Source organism: Atheta coriaria, unplaced genomic scaffold, assembly GCF_025399875.1.
Source record: "Atheta coriaria isolate IRGN ID8LTWV9N9 unplaced genomic scaffold, Caltech_Dcor_3.1 hic_scaffold_4_pilon, whole genome shotgun sequence".
NCBI lineage: Eukaryota > Metazoa > Arthropoda > Insecta > Coleoptera > Staphylinidae > Dalotia > Dalotia coriaria.
In genome coordinates this window covers 4169239-4186906 of record NW_027045446.1, presented here as the reverse complement: position 1 = coordinate 4186906, position 17668 = coordinate 4169239, and the positions used below count along the sequence as shown (strand labels likewise).

Sequence of the window (17668 nt, the reverse complement as noted above, 5' to 3'; positions counted from 1 at the left end):
CTTTTGGATAAAACTCGCCGTAAAACAATTACAATATCAATACTAAAAGGTATATACAGAAGTGAAAGCTAACGCATCGTTTCCATCTGACTAAAGATTTCTCTGGCGATCATTTTCATCTATAACAGGATGTTTTTTAAAAGTACGGATCGAAGGTGGCATAACTCCTACTCCTATAAGCTCTATCTCGTTCGTAGTATCCACCTGCGCACAATAAATACATCGTAAACATATAAACACGTTAATAAGCAATAATATTTTATGTTGTCGTTGGTAAATCAGTCATATAATGGGTCATTTTGGTCATTTTAGTCAAAAATTTACACGCCGTCATATTGGGTTGCCTAATTCAGTAAACAAGTTTAATTATTGGCTATGATTGCTCCATTCGGGTCAATCTCAAACGAAATAGAACGTACTACGTCAAACGTAGGTGATCTTTTAGTTTGTTTGGTCGTTTTTTTGTTATTTGCTTGGGGTTGCAGATGATAAAGTTGTTGTTGCATCAATTGCACTTGCTGCAATTGTGACAACTTTTTTACTTTGCTCACAGGACGCTGAGAAGTTGGCGAAACTTGAAGGGGACGTAAATGGCGCTTTGATTTGGGTTTGAAAGTAGGTCGCAAAGATCTATCTTCTTCGACTTCGTCTTCATCAGGCACATGAATCAAAAAGGTGGGAATATTTGAGGATTCAGCTTCGACCATTGGGTCTTCAAGATATTGTTGAGGTTGACTTTGACTATTGACTATTGGAACCTGCTGAATATCCCGAGGGACATCAGGGACAATCTGATATTGAGTAAATAGTGAACTTAGGTCCATATTCCCGGGAAGATCTAAAACGACCGGATAGTTTTGGGCATCTAATTGCCCTGCCTGAATTTGATTCGGAAGATGTTGCTGACCCTGAACAGGGCCTTGAACTTGAACTGGTTGATATCCCTCAGCAGCATAGGGATGAATCAATTGCAATTGCTGTTGGAAGTTTTGTAAACTAGCTAATTGTTGCAACTGTTGCTCGAGCAGTGCAGTTTCCTGCTTGAGAACCTCAGGGGACACTTGATTCTGATTACCCGGAACCTCAGGCGCTGCTTGATTCTGTGATTCATGGGCATTGGGTTCTGCATGTTGTTGTTTAATCACTTTTCCGTTTACCTGCGGAGCCGGGGTGACATAAACAGCGTTTTTCACTTTTCCCGCTTCGCCTTTCTCTAATACCTTTTGGCCTTTATCAGCACCTGTTTTAGTCTTTTGTAAACCACGAATATACTCTAAATAATTCACCAGTGACCCAACACTTGCTTGCTGCGGCGCAACTTTTACATTTGCTTGATTAGCCTCGACATTCTGTTTTATGTTATACTGGGCGTTGTATTGACTATGACTGGGTGTATTGTCGTATGCGGTGTGTTTGGTGGGATACGCGGATGACTGGAAAACGGAGGTGACAAGGTTTTTCATTTTGGGCACGATCCCATCGGATAAGGGACGGAACGCGGGTGTTTTTTGTGATTCTTGCACGTCTTGTTGGTCTTGTTCGTGTTGTTGTACGTATTGACCGTGATGGTGGTGATGGTGCGTCTCCTCATGTGCCTCATGTTGTACATGTTGTTCATGTTGCTGTTGATGTTCGTCGTTTGTGTGGTCCCCGTCGCTGTCGCCCGGGTGGCGCAGGTTTTTCGGTATTTTTCGCAGTATGATTAGTCCGTCGTGTTGATGTGGGTGTGGAGGCGGTGGTTTGCCTAGCCATATTTACATATTTATCAACATTTACAGAATATACATTTGGTAATACTAATATATACTACAACATGCAAATATATTCAGTTCTAGTGCGAATAACAAGCAACAATTGTGGTGTTAATATTGAGAATGGAAAAATGTTTGTTTGTTAAAAGTGCGAAAAGAATTGATAAGGACTAGACAGTTGCAAATATTCAAAGTTTATTATCGTAATTACTTAACAACCTAATTAAGTAGTATTTCTCAAGGGCATTTAGATTATTTTTATTTTTTTTGTGCACCAAATTCATATTTAATTTATGTTCATCAATAGAAAGTTCCTTAATACCAGTGCAGAATTATTAGATTAATACTGAGTGTATCAAAAACATCATTCCCATCACCAATTTAAAGTGGTTTTTAAGGAGTTATACATTAATAAAAGTTTATTATTTCAAATATAAAGAAATCAAATGTGTGTCACGTGGAAAGTAAATAAGTTTAAGTTGGTTTAAGTAAAGTAAGCGTGTGTTTTAAGTCCAGGTTGGCAGTTTCGCTTTTTGCACACACAAAAAAAATCGTATAAACGCCTTCGACTAGAATAATAACATGTTAAAGTAGTAGCAGTGGAAGAAGAAGAGTTCTCGGTGTCGTGGCAGTCAATTACGGTCGTTAACAAACGCCAAGTCGCCAAGTCGCCAAGCGTGAAGTGGAATCAAACACACCCACACATACAAGATACAAGAGCGGAACAAGTCGAACAAGACCACTGACCATTGAGGGTTGGATTGTTCTAGTTACTCGTTAGGTTTACGCACAATCACAATCACAATCACATTCAAGTAGTTATTAACACATAAAAATTAAAAAAAAATACAGCGAAATTTGTTTTCTTACCGTCGTACACTGAATTGTGATAATAAGCGCCCCCTGTCGGATGGCCGTAACTACTCGCTGGGATGTCATGTCCAGGGGCGGATGGTGCCGAGTATCCGTAACCTGTAGCCGGATGTTCTTCTGCTTTAAGTTTTTGTAAAAAGTCTGTCATGTGTTTCATGTTTCTCTGGATTTTTTTCGATTGAGCAATTTAAAAGTAATCAGTCTAACTAAGTAAGAGTAAGAGTAGTTCCGGTGTACGTGTAGAAAAAGGAAATTATGTGCAATGTGCAGTATAAATGAAAGTTCATACCTGGTGCCTCATGAATGATACCCTCGTCATCTTCGTGTGATTCGGGCATCAAATGGAAGGCCGATAAAGCAATACTCTTTCCGATCGTTGTGAGTGCTTCACCGCCTCCACGAATCAGTTTTCCTTTGGCGGTCAGCAAATGACCGCCACCTTTCAGTAGTTGTCCTTTGATGGCTATCACACCTCCTTTGATTGCTTTGACTGCTTGCAGCAGGGTGAAAAGCACTGACTTTTTTAAGTCAAAAATATCAAACGGTTTCTAAAATTTGTGTAAATTAATATAAATGGGTTTAAAATTTAATATAATTTATAATTACATCTTCATGATGGTGATATCCATGCCCATGTACTGGATAATAATGTGGTGGGTGTGGTGGTGGGTAAGGTATGTGATGACCATGCTCCGGTGGTCCATGATGATGGGCACTGCTTGATTTACTAAAGTATGCACTGGCACCAGCTGAACTTTTCGCAATTTGACTGATTTTGTTCTTGATGCCTTGTCCGATGGACTTCTTAATGTGTTTTAGAATATCTCCGCTGCCGGAAGCCGAAGATCCTCGTTTTTCACGCGCTGCTTCTTTTTCAAGGTAAGCTATCGCTAGTTGATCTGATGAGTCCAAAGGACCGGGCAGTCTTTGACTGGGTTTGAATGGCGGTGATGGCGCGGTCGATATCTCCACGAATTGATGACACCACAGCACACCAACGATCAGAATTAATTTGTTTAGCTGGAAAAAAAAGTGAATTTACAAATGAAAACGAAAATTAAGGAGCGCAAGATCACGACCGAGAGCGTATATAAACTCGTGCTCTAAGCAGATTTTACTTTCTAAAAGCACTTTTATATCACGACTCTCCCAGTCTCAAGTGTCTATCATCTCCAGCCATTTCGAGCGCGAATAAAATTCATAAACGAAATTTATTTCATGCAGACGAAATTAAAATCGTCAGCAGTCGAATCGAAAGTAAATCTAAATTTGTCAGCGTTGTCACCTTCTGTTTGAGCGAACAATTACAATAGAAATGAAGAAGAAGCAAACGAAAGTAAAAGAAAAACACAAAATATATAGTGTCGGCAGTCTGGGTGTAGGTATTGTTTCAATTTTCTGAGTGTTTCTGTTGTCCGCGGAGTTTATGAACGGATTATGAACAGTAACGATGCGAAAAATCATATTACACCTATTTCTACTTCAGTGTTAACAATAGGACATGTAGAAACGTTTTCTACTTGAAGAAAAAATAATTAATTTAAAAAACATTTTTAACTTAAAAATTTCACGAAAAATTTTGATGATTTGATGAATTTTTTTTTGTTTTAATTTCAATGTAACTTTCTTATTTATTATTAGTAATAACAAAAAAATAATCCACTTACCTTCATTTTATTGTTAATTGCCTAATTGCTCCTAGTTTCACCTAGCAAGAAAAAAAAGTCACACACCACTAAAAGTTTTTACAAGTTCAAAGTGGTTACAACGTGTTTGCTGAACTTTCTTTGAAGGTCCCACTTGAACTTGTGGCGCTATTCACATCCGATCATCACTCTCACTCGCCTCACTTCTCACGTCGTGCGTCTGTAACTGATTAAATGCACATCAACACTGCGAAAGCACTAATTAAACTGCAACTGATTTGCAAATAATTTGAATTTAATTCGCACTGATAGCCGAGTGTGTTTCCACCATTAATTACACGATGAAAGTTTCGTTAATTATCTATGACATTCCAACATACAAATATTTAACTTCTGTTTTTTATATATAAATTTAATAAATTTTAACTTTTTGAAAGTGGTTCGGAATTAATGTTTTAGTTTCGACGTTGTGCACGCGACTATTTGTGTTTGATTTCTGGCGTTGTGCCAATGATGATGATAATGATGGTAAAGTCACTTCGGATGGTATCACGCGCGCCGCTCGCGACTCCGCACCGTTCTGGCACACTTCTTCGCCGGCAATATACTTTTATACATTCGCCTAAAGACACACTGCTTTCTTCCACTATACCAGCGCGTGCATACACACGACGAATCGTTTGTTTGTCTTTCTCTTTGTATTTCAGCGTGGTTTATATGTATTAATTTGGTGTCTTTCTCGGCGTGCGATTAGAAATTGATTTCGTTGTGCACAAAATTTGCCAACGTGCGTGATTCGCGTAGGCGGGGTGCAGCAGGACGATACGTAACAGGAGGAACTGCAGCCTGCAGGCTCGGCGGCATGCGGCCGCGTGCGCTCAGGTGGCGAAAGAGGAAAATGTGTAATGACAATTCGTGACTGAGCACGTTAAACTCGTCATTGTGATTTTTATGATTTAATGCAATACACTGCTTATGACAATAAATTTCAAGTCATTATATTTCATAAAACATTGAATGAAACACATTTTGAAAATATTTTAATTTAAAATATTAAATACGCACGCATTTTTATTTTATTTTTGTTTTAGACCAATCACAGAAATTACTTAAAAGTGACGTCACAAGCCAGTAAAGATAACTAAATAGTATGTTAAGCATCAAGTAGCTAAATGGGAGTTTTTATCAGGAGATTGATTATGAGTGAGCGTAGCGAGCGTTTAATTAAGACCATACAAATGCACCCGTGACTAAAACTCGTGACTAAAGTACTAAAGTAAAGCCTTGGCCGCTCGTGTTTAAAGCACTATTTTTCTGTCTGAAAACTGTAAAAAAAACTGGCGTTTTAAAAGTAGAAGTAGAAAAACCTTGTTTTTCTAAAGTTTCTAAAGTAAATAATATTTGTTATTGATCAGTTTTTCTAAAAAATCATAAAACATAAGTAAAATAATAAATTTAATTTATATCTTCATCAAAAAATGACGTTACAAGTTAAAATTTGACGTAAATTAAAAATTTACATTAAAATATAATTTTTTACTAAATAAATGAATAATTTCACGAAAATAAATCTATTTTTTAATGTAACAACCTGTGTACAATGCATATATGCCATTTTTCAATTTGTGATCAGATTTAAAGAAAACCCGTCACGCGATTTGTCACGCCAACGCCGTTTGTCGGGCCGGTTGTGGGTTTATTTGCATTCGAAGATTGCGGTCTGCCGGTTAGTAATAACAAGGAGCAAGGAGCGTATTAAAACAATGACTTGATTACGCCGACCCGACGACAATAAATACAATCATTGCAGCCGGCAAACGATCGAAATGCACACACACACACCATACACTTTCTTCATAAATACGCGCGGGGCACGTCCGTGTCATTACATATTTACGCCGATTCATAATTAACTTTTCCTTTTTCGTTCGGATGCTAATTATCGTTTCATGCTGCCACTGCGCGTACTTCTTCGATATGTAAATCGAAGTTCCGTTCAAAAAATGCACAATATTTTGCTAACTGTAAAAAAGAATGTTGTTGAACGTCTCAAACTTGTTTTTGGCCGCCGAGAACAACAAAAAACAAGGTGAAATTACAGATTTGAAAAAGTGAAAAGTTTGTTGCTCTCAACATAGCCTTAGCTTGAGATGAATTCTCATAATCGATAACCAACATACTAATTACCCCCGTGTCCGTCAAAAAGGTAGCTCTTTTTGAAACGAGGAGAAATGTTACGAAGAAATGCGTAGACGAAAAAAAGAGTAATGAAAGCATGACGCCTTCAAGCGTAAGACTTGACTTAACTTAAGTCAATTTCAATTTTTTTTTGTTTTGGTAAACTTTTATTAATAAATCATTAATTTGAAAAAAATATTGTGTAGGTTGGTAAATATGCTATGTAACCGCGTTTCTAATCGCGGTGTTGCGAATTGTCTATTGACGTTTTATGTGTTAATTAATTTATGTACAGTTTTTGAAGTTTTTAAAGTGGCAAAATGGATGTAAATGGTAATGTAAATAATGGTTACCGGGAATTTATTACTCAATATAAATAATGAGTGCTTAAATGCGTTTAAAATATTATGTTCAACGAGCGTTTGATGAGCATTAAATAATTTAACGATTAGTCGCTAACGAAGAATAATTTATAACATTTTGTTTATTTGGTCGTTTGGAAAATTAATTACTTTTGGTATTTTATTTTGTTGCGTTTTAAAATGTTTTCTATACAGTAATTAAGAAGATATTATGAACTGGAACTTAATAATGTAAATATTTGTTAAGAAAGAAAAAAAAGTTTAGAAAAACTTTTGACACCTATTACTATGTTATTATAAACCGATTATTATCAATGTTCTTGAATTTGAATTCACCAAAACGCCGAAATGTAGATCAAACTAACAATAAATTTTAAATACTAACCCAGTTTCCACTTATGACACGACACGACAAAATATTATTAAACTCGGATTCATTTCTAGACAAAATTAATACTCTGTTTTGAGATCAATGCTAACAATTATCTAATTAAGCCTTACGGAAGTCTTTTTTTTACTTCCAGTATTAAAAGTAAACTAAACCAAAAATTATACAATAATTATTACAATTATCTTCACAAACATATTTGTTTACAATAAAAAACAACTAAAAGATTAAAATTGAATGAATCCACATAGATATCGAAGTTGGAATGAGTGAGAGTTTATATTTTATATGTTTTAATATTAATTTTATTAGTAATATTTGTAGTTTTAGGTTAATTCAGCGTTTAGCAGTCGATTGAGAGTATATGTGTGTTGGTTTACATTACAAATGAATAGCTTGTGTCAACTTTCGATGAGACATGCTATGCGTGAATCAAATAGAGCGCAACATGCGTGATTATCTTCATTAAAACAAAATTTGATTTTTTAGTATCTAGTTTTAACCATCAAATCATCATTTTTTAATATCTTATTATTCATGTTTTAATTTAAATAATTTTCTGTTTTTAATTCTTAAACGTATTTTTGATAATTTTAATTTTATTATAAATGGGAGTTTTAGTCACAAGATTGATTAAGAGCAACCGTAGCTAACCTTTAATCAATTGAGTGTTTAACAAAGTTTAGCCACGTCATGCTTACGCTACTTTTTCTACTTTAACTTTATTTCTACGTTGAGGTTTTTGTATTTTAACTTTTGTACTTTAAAACTTCAACATTTATTCGGAAACAACTGAGAAATGTATGGTTATAAATACCAGGCGCAAATTCCACCTCGTGACTAAAGATTAAAGTACTTTAGTCACGACCATGGCCGTTCGTGTTAAAAGAAATTCTTTTTGTGTATTAAACCCATAGAAAAACTAGCGCTTTAAAGGTAGAAGCAAAAAAAGTTATTTTTAGATGAATTAAAATTAACAAAAATTATGCATTAATAATTAATTTGATTGATTGGTTTAGATAAAGCTGATAAAAAAATAAACCTAGATTTTGACCAAACTGCATATTTCTCCATGTAAATATCTCAATTTCTAATCGAATGATTTTGAATTCATCTGCTTAACGAATTTATAATTTGCATAATTAGCACTCATTAATGCGCACGCGTCGTAACACTTGTGACACTTTAAACTAAAATTCAACGGATAAAAGTCTATAATAATAGTTTTCGCTCGAAATAGTTAGAAGAAAGTCAACCAGAACCACTATTTGTTTCTCCATAATAAGCTAATAAATCGATAGTATCTTCTTCATGGTCATTGCCAACATACCAATAGCGGCCGCATTCCTTATCATCATCTAGAAGTACATCGTGGAATCCTAGGTAATTGAATTTATGTTCGAACGTTGAAATCGTGATATTCACGAACTATTTTCTCGCTCGTTTAATTTCCACACAAAGCTCTTCTGCCTGGAAGCTACTTGCAATTTCTTTACCAAGTTTGAGGACAATATCGTAAGTTAAAGCAATTGTTGTTGGGTTGCCGGTGTTGTCTTGTTGAGTAGCGGATGCACGATGGTTGTTTATATCACTATTCAATGTCGCTTGTGGGTTAAAAGGTCGCCGAGAATGGAAAACCTTCGATAAAGTATTCAACTCGTTTTGCAAACCTACGACCGAAAGCAATCGCAATCGGGGTTGAAAAAACACAGCGAAAAGGGAAATCAACAATAAATTACCTCGCTGCGTGTGATCACTAAACAAGCGAAGGTTTTCTTTTCGGTTTGTCACACGAGAAGATACGCAATTAATGTTTGAGTACTTTTATAGCTGTCACTACTTGTAGGTCACTAAAAAAGTCACTTGGGCGGAGCTCCCGTGTATAAATTTTCTATTAATAATCAAAATCCCATATAAAATAAAAACATATAACTTTCAATAAGATTAATGCAATTTCGCTAAATTTTCATTTTCAACCTTCAGTGCGGAACATTGACCTCGCAAGTAGGAAAACCGTCAACACCGACGTAAATTTTAAACATTAATATTATCTGCATGCGCATTAGTATTCTTTCCTGTCATCAGCCACACGCGCACGCGCAATTGATGAGTGTTTACGTTGAACATTATCTTCCACTCATAATAATTGCATTAGTTGCTTGTTACACAGATAATTTAGTACTTAAAATCTGCAGTAATATGATATTTACGACTTGAAATCAGAAATATTGTAAATTTCAATTTATATGCGTGTGCGTCAATGATGCGTTGAATAAATTATAGAAATGTATAAGAAAGTTAAAAAAGCAGGACCTATCTAATTGACGATTTAAACGATTATTAATTTTACGATTTCCCTTTTCGAAATGACAAATTTTTAAAGCGCATGCGCGTCTAGTTGAGATATATCAATGCATATATTAAAGTAGCTAATTTATTCGCGGTTTTTTGCATGTATACCTTGTAATTATGTATTAATTACACCCACGGTGACTCTTGACTTTTGTGGTTTAGATTATTGTTTTGTTTACTAGATTTATATAATGATTTAGCATTAAAAACACTTAAAAAACTCATCGATGAGTAAAAAATGCATCATGCATTCATTAAGAAGCAGATATAAAAGGAATGAATTTCTTTGTTTGATTTTATTGTTAAATAAGTGTTATTAAGTTAACATCATGAAATTCATTGTAAGTATTTCCTTTATTATGTTTACAACTGAGTTATTTCTCAATTATTGTCAAGTGAAGTAAAAGTGTTGAAATGTTGTGCTACTTTCCTATAAATTTGAGAAGAATTTGATTGATCCTAATCGCTCACGAATTAATTTATGTATGAATTGAAGAACTTGTTGTGGTTGCTCTCATTTTTAAGCACTTTTAATGAATTCATCAGTATAAAATGTAGAACTCACCTAAATATTTGTTTTTTAGGCGTTAATTTACGTTTTTTTCCTGGTGATTGTCATGGCTGTGGCAAATCCAGTAGCTGAACCAAATCCGGACCCAAATCCTCAATATAGAAGATATGGAGGCGGAGGCGGATACAGAGGTGGTTATGGACGTGGTTATGGAGGCGGCTATGGACGAGGATATGGCGGTGGTTACAGACGTGGTTATGGCGGTGGAAGACATTACGGTTAAAAAATGTAATAAATACAAAAATTACTTTATGTCAATGACATTGCCCCCCATTCATGAATAAAAACAACATCGTAACAAACATTATTATGCAGTCATTATAACAACAACAGGTGTAGAGGCATTGAAAGAATTCGAATTGTTTTTGGTGGGAATTAAATGCAGAAAAAATAGTAAAAGTGTGAAACGAATTTAAAATGTTCAAATCGCTTTCACCGAAAACAGTAGTCAATTTGGCTTGCGGTGGCAACGCTGCGATGAAACTATAACGAATACACACGCCCACCAAAGAACCGGCGTTAAAACGCTTGTAACAAGTTGAAGCAGTCAAAATTTTGCGTTTAATAACACGCGTAATTGCAGGCGAAAAAGAAATGTACGTGAAGAAATTGGAATTAATATTTAAAAAGTGAAGGTGAATGTCGTACGCCGCTCTTTTTTGGACATCACATAACTGACAAATACGAGTAAACAAACCGCAATACCGCAATGAATTTAGTCGTAATGAGCGAGGCCAATGATATAGACGTGATTTTAAATTATATTATAAGAAAATATAAACAATATATGCAAATTCCCGGGTTTTCTTTGATAAAAACTTCAAATTATTCAAAAGTTTAATTAAATAAGTATGAATGTTTTAATTCAGTTTTTGTTGTGTTATAGTAAATTGTGAATTGCATAACTGTCGAGGGAATTACATGAATATTTTATGATATTCAGTTATTTTAATTAACTCATCCTGCATTGCCGCAATGTTGGTTGCAGGCAAATATAGGCAATACAGTTAACTTTCATTAAAACTTTCAATCGAGTGCAATACAAACATCGTTAGGTTATATGTTTGGTTATTGCATTGATAAGTATATATTACATTGATGATGCGCACAAAGTTTTCCCTACTATAAATATATCAGTAATATTCCCATCATTTAGTTAATTTTGTTTGATTTTAGTTTAATTATACCATAAATAGCAACTTATTATTTAAAAATTACAATTCGATTAAATTCAATTTTTTAAACGTACGATTATTGCATTAAAGTACTATGTCTTGTGGGTTTTACATTGTTACCACTTAATTATAATCTTAAGAATGAATTTAAAAAGAGAATATTACTTGCATATTATATTGCTAAAATATTTTACTGGCGTAGCGAAAATGTAATAATAAATGCTTTTTAACTCTGCGTTTGTATTACTTGTTTTTGGCAATATCAATTATATATTTTTAAATTATCGTGTGTACCGAAGTTTATTTCCAAGATTTCAGTTAATAAAATCTATTTTTTGCGAGTTTTAAAGCAATGGTGGTGATTTTACAGACGTCGCTTTAACATTATCATGGCTTACATCAATTATGTATTGTCATTTTGCTTTTCATTCTTTTAAAGTGCCTTCAAAAGCTGGAATCGAAGTATGGTACTTCATAGAATTCAGTAATCACATTGATTTTACCAAAACTGAATTGATATCCATAATAAACCAGCATAATTTTATTATTAAATCTGGGATAACTTACACTACTTTAGTTTTTGGTATTACATTTATTATTTTTGAATTGAAAAATTATTCTGATAATAATTCTGATGATGAAAACTATTGTGGATTGGTATATCCCTGCCGTAAATTACATGAATAATTTCAAATCAATTTTATTTTAATTTTAAATTTCATAAAATTATTTTTTTTTTAAATTTGTTTTATTCAAATGAACTTGTATTTTTATATTTTTATAAGCAATAATCTAATCATATTATTATTTTTATTGTTTTTAAAATGGCGTATTCTATTGTTATGATATACATCAACAAAACAAAATAATTGGGAACATTTAGTTGCAAGAGTGTGTTATACATTATTTTAAAATTAAAATGCAATGCTACAATTGTAATTAAGTCCCTACCAACTCAAACAACTTTAAATTTATATTTTACACCTTTGATGTTACACCAAAAAAGTAACCAAAATTGGTTAAGTGTATTTGGCATGAAAGCGTCTCAAAGAAACCCACTCATAGTCATGTGTACATCACATTTACAATATTTGAGAGGATTAAAGATGTAAAATTAGTTTATTTGATTTACCTTCCTGAAAGCAGTCTTTGTTATTGTGTGTTTAGTAAGCTTCTTAGAGTAATTAATTATAAGTACTATATTAAAATCACTTAAGAATCAATTATCATCAAACCATAAACTTGACACAAGTCCTTATACCTACTTATACTACTACTAATATACAATATTGCATTCACAGAACCTCCTCTTGCCACTTAATTTAATTAAATTTATATAAAAATAAATTCATGCAATTCCATATTTAAACCGGCTTTAAATTTAAAACCAAATAAAATCAGGTGTGAATATCAAAATATTTGATCGCATCCAATGACAGTAAGTCGATAAAAGTTGTATTTATTTATTCGGTCATCGTGTTCGGTGTTGGTCAATGTCGGTGTCCGCGCTGTCATATTCCAGTAGGTGCGATAATTATCGTCGTAACGACAGCAGGTTTCGGCAATTAATGAGCGCTCACAATCAAATCAGACGCATATCCATGCACTAATTATCATCACCAAACACGCATGGACAACAACAACTTCGACAGTGAACGCTGCGATATTTTCGAAGGGTCCAAATAAAATCATCATATGGATAACATCCAATTAAAATAATTAATTGCACCTGTACCGCACGTAAGTAAATCATTATTTAGTATTATTATTGAAATAAACTATTTATTGCATATTTCTTCATTAAAAACATTGATTTACGCTAGGCAACCAAGTGTACATAAAATTATTTATATAACTAAATGATTATTAGTTTATTTCTCTTCGTATACCGGTTAGATGAATGAAATATTTTATGGAAGCAGAAATGAGATGTTTAATTTAAAAACGTACAGTTCTACATGCTTTATTGCATAGTTTTTGGTGCATTTGTATCACTTTATTCTTCTGGCGCAAGTTCCAAGCTTATTAAATCCGTTTAAGGGCGCACACACAGCAACATGGCACATCGAAGGTGTCCCAATAGATTGTGTTATTGTCGCTTATAATTGCGAGTCTTTTTAAACTGTACTTTTGCTTGCAGTACACTTCGTAATTGTTGGGGAAACTCGACTTGAACTTACAAGACGCACTTTTACTACAAAAAACATCCGCTTTAATAACTTAATAGAAATTTATCGTGTTGAATTAAATTCTTACTTGCATTGCTCGATGTAAACAAATTGTTTAACATCTCGCTGGACAATGAGCCGAGTTACATTGTCGGTGTTGTTAGCCGCCTCCGGGGCACTCCATCGCACGTTCGCCTCGCAGAGCGTTTCTTCAAGGTCGGCGCTATCAAATTGCCCGCGTTGGGATATCTCTGGTGTGAAATCGTTTTCGAAGAATGCTTTCACCGAAGGATTGTTTTCGACTAGCTTCTCCACGTCTTGCTTAGGGTAGTTTTCTACATTAGAGCAAAATCCAGCAATACAGTCGGTTTTTATTGCTGCTGAGACATCGAACTTGTCAACCGACGCTTTTCCGGGAAAATGGATTATATCTTCTTTAGGATTACTAACTTTACCACCGTTTGCACACTTAAAAAGTACAAAAACAAACAAAAATAACTTTTTTGCTGAAAATTTTGTAACAGATGCATTTTACTTACATGTAAAATAATGAAAATACTTAAATAGTACAGCTTCAACATTGCTTTGGGATTTGGTGCAGCCACCAGACAAAAATACACTAAACTTTACACAATCAATGTTTATCAGGAACACACAATCGTTTTTTTTTATTAACCAATTATTTCGGCATGATTATAGCGGGTGTATACATGTGAATCACAAAATAAATCGCGTTGCGTTGTGAAAAACGCGGAAAACGTCCGTGAGCAAGCGCGCGTTCGACCGGCAAGGACAACAACAGCCAGCAGCAGTAGCAATAATCACAACAACACACAAAATGCTCGCGATATCTATTATTTATTGGTCAGTTTGTTGAGCGAGGACGCCCGACCGCGATGATGATCCGGCGATTAATGGCAGCACGAATCGTTGCAATCGTCGAAATATTGAAACAAAGAGAGTGGGATGATGACGATGACATCGGCGACTGCCGCAGCGATTCATATGTTTATTCATCAGCACGCCACTTTGGTGTAGCACTGTAGACGACAAAAAAACAACAAAACTTAGATAAACGTGATAATTTCACCATTAGTTGTTGATTAACTTCTGTCTGGTTTTGGTGACATGCTCACACAGTTCACATGAAGTTAAAATTTTAAACTCGAGTAATAATTACATGTTATAACTGGTATATCTATTTATAAATTGTGTGATTCTGAGTTGCGTAAATTCCCAACTTTAACAAATTTACTTTTTTTGTTATAGTATGTGATTTAAGCGTAAAAATACAAATTTTTATAGTTGAGTGTAATATTCTATTAATTTTATTGCATTTTTGCAATATTTTATGCACTCCACTGGTTTTATTCGTTAAAACACAGATTAATTGACTTACAAGTTTAAAAATTTAATATAAATAACTCTATCCTATAATAATCATTAAAAGGAACCGTAAAAAACAATTTTTTTAAATTTAATCGTGAGAAAAATAGAAAATCCAGGGCGTGCGTATAAAAAAATTACATATTTTGATAAAACTAGGTTAAATATTGCTGCATGTGACATTTACCAAACCTCAAATTAAATTTATAGCACAATTTAACTTAATATTCATAAAATCAAACGTAAAACCCCAATTATTGACTTTTTTCATTTACATTTCACTTCACTATTGTAATAATTTTGTTTAACGATGACTTGATGGTCAATAAAATATGAGTTGTTCTTTTAACACCTATAGTTTTACCACACTCTTGTTTACACACACATAATGACATCACGTGTTTGAAATCTTTATGTTTCAGATAATAAGCACGTTTGAATCGACGCCGTAATTAGATTACAACATATCTCATCAACGCCGGTGCCAATACGAGATAATTGCATCGCAGAGAATAGGATATCGTAAACTACCGTATTCGACTAAGTACGCAGCAAAGCTTATTCCATAAGCTTGTATTAACCTCGCATAATTTGAATGCAAATGACCGACATTGGCATTGATATATTCTCCGCATTCTACCTGCGCGCCGATGCACTTGAGACCCCGGCAAGAATTAAGCTCCGTTTCGAGTGCCACCAACACTACCAGTTCTGCTAATTACCCACCCATGTCCAGACCAGTTTTGCACTACCTACTTACCTAGCTATTAACGCATCAAACATGTAACGGCGAATATTTCGCACGGGAATCATTATTGACTCGACCGACGCGAAACACTCATCGTGTTGTAATTTCGTGAATAAAACAAACAAAGTGAAGAAGAAGACGTGCGACTGTACAATGCGTGATTGTTAATAAATGCGTAGTGTTTGCGTGTGATTCCAATGGAATTGCGCAGTGTGAGTGGTCAGAGTGGCACGGATTGTTCGGATAGTCAAGCAGTTGACAACGGCGTCGGCCAAGTGAACTTTTACTGCGTTAGCAGCGTTTCGGTTGATCGTGATGAACGAAGAAAGCGAAGCGCTGCCGTCGAAGTAGGTAAACGGACTTTTCGAATTCATTTGCATACCTACTAACACAGAGTCAAGGCAAGTCAAACAACAAACACACGACGTGAAACTGTGCTATGGAAACGATAATATTTGGTGATATTTGTGAAATAAATGCAATAAATTAGTGCGAAATTCAATAAAATCAATGTGATTACGCGCGCAGCGACCAAAACGATGCGCGAATCGTTTAGATTTAGACATGACGATTGTGTTTGCAAACAGGAACTTTTATCATCAAACATTGACGAGAATTTACACACACATTCAGCGATTAAATGTGGAAGATTACATATTAAAGTGAATTATTTTTATATCGTATTAATCATGGTAAGTTCAACAAATTCAATCAAAATTCATAGAAAATGATTACAATTAAATTATTTCTGTAGATTTTAACGACGTGTACAGCACGTCCACATAACACAACCATAGTTGATTCATCACCCCATAAATTAATTCATTCTGGGGCTAAAAATGACAGCAATCATTCACAGGAGCGTACGAGAATTCTTACATTTCCACGACGTCCAACGTCGACGAATGCGCACGATGAAAACGATTATTATCAACCTGATATAGTCTTTCCGGATTCACTGGAGAGTTTCAGCAGTGGGCATGTGTCGTTTGAGCCCATGACGCGCATAGATGTCACACCTGAGTGCGCCGCTAATGGCGGTACATTTTGCGAGGATATTCCTGCGTATCCTTATAAGTTGTTGCGTGATGTACTTAGCCGGAGTAAGAGTGCTGCCGCTGACAGCGTGCTCTTCGGTGCGGACGAAACGCCCGATGAGTTTGCGCAGCGGATTGGTGAGCCGGAAGAGAACTACATCTGCGGCGCCATTGATAAGACGGTTTTTCCCAAAGCCGGGAAGAACAAGAACAACAAGTGGAAGTATATTATTAATCAGGGATCCAAGGACGGATATGTGCAAGGTGTACGCGTTGAATTGTGCACATCGTAAGTTAAACTATAAAATTTATTTTAAAATTTTAAATTTTTTTGCAAAAATTTTTTTTTTAATTTTTTTAAAAATTTTTCTTTAGCACTGGAAAACCTTGTGATCTGTTTGGACACCAACCAAACGGATATGTGACGTCGTGTAAGCAGAAGTTCATTTATCGGAAGATGATGTCGCTCTCAGATGGTGGTCAACCGCTTCCCGACACATTCCTGATGCCGTCAGCGTGCTGCTGTTCGTACAAGCGTGACAATCGCTTCCTGGCGCGCATCGGGGAGGCGCCGGTGACGCCCGCTTAACAGAAATGATAACAATCATTTAATTTCCATTGAAAGCTTTAATGTTTTGCTCCTGCCAATTTCATAGATTGTATTATAAGTTTTACAATAATTCGTTTAACAAGTGTGAACAATTCGATTGATTATATATGGTGATAAGATAGTTACAAGTTATTGAGTTTAAATTTTGTATTTTATATGTTTATTATTGCTTGATTGCCAGCGAGGACAGATGTGGAATAAATGTTAACTATAAATATATTGTGTTTGATCAAAGTGCAAAGGTTATCGACAGATAACCAAAAAATGCAAAAACATTTAATTATAAGTATGGGTGATAAGACACGATGTTGTGAACTCAATTTGAAATATTTTAGTATTTCAAAGAGGAATTCGACATTATCTTAACCTTTATGTTGTTTTTGTCGTTATTATTCAATAATACTTACGGTATTAAATTTCTTT

General features: G+C 34.6%; 3 protein-coding genes across 3 annotated transcripts; 1 reads left to right on the top strand and 2 right to left on the bottom strand.

Moving 5' to 3' along the window:
- Positions 1–239: 239 nt before the first annotated feature.
- LOC135790368 (uncharacterized) lies at positions 240–4440 on the bottom strand. The gene is made up of 5 exons (XM_065300575.1): positions 4292–4440; positions 3231–3644; positions 2914–3172; positions 2622–2744; positions 240–1744 (listed from the first exon to the last, which is right to left on the bottom strand). The coding sequence occupies exons 1-5, from the start codon at positions 4295–4297 to the stop codon at positions 363–365; spliced, it is 2184 nt and encodes a 727-aa protein (XP_065156647.1). The 5' UTR covers positions 4298–4440; the 3' UTR covers positions 240–362.
- An 8298-nt stretch (positions 4441–12738) lies between these two features.
- Positions 12739–17460, top strand: LOC135790219 (uncharacterized). The gene is made up of 4 exons (XM_065300307.1): positions 12739–13036; positions 15273–16290; positions 16353–16924; positions 17011–17460. The coding sequence occupies exons 2-4, from the start codon at positions 16138–16140 to the stop codon at positions 17222–17224; spliced, it is 939 nt and encodes a 312-aa protein (XP_065156379.1). The 5' UTR covers positions 12739–13036; positions 15273–16137; the 3' UTR covers positions 17225–17460.
- On the bottom strand, positions 13244–14537 carry LOC135790220 (protein spaetzle-like). Its single transcript, XM_065300309.1, has 3 exons — positions 14004–14537; positions 13553–13932; positions 13244–13490 (listed from the first exon to the last, which is right to left on the bottom strand). The coding sequence occupies exons 1-3, from the start codon at positions 14043–14045 to the stop codon at positions 13322–13324; spliced, it is 591 nt and encodes a 196-aa protein (XP_065156381.1). The 5' UTR covers positions 14046–14537; the 3' UTR covers positions 13244–13321.
- Positions 17461–17668: the final 208 nt, after the last annotated feature.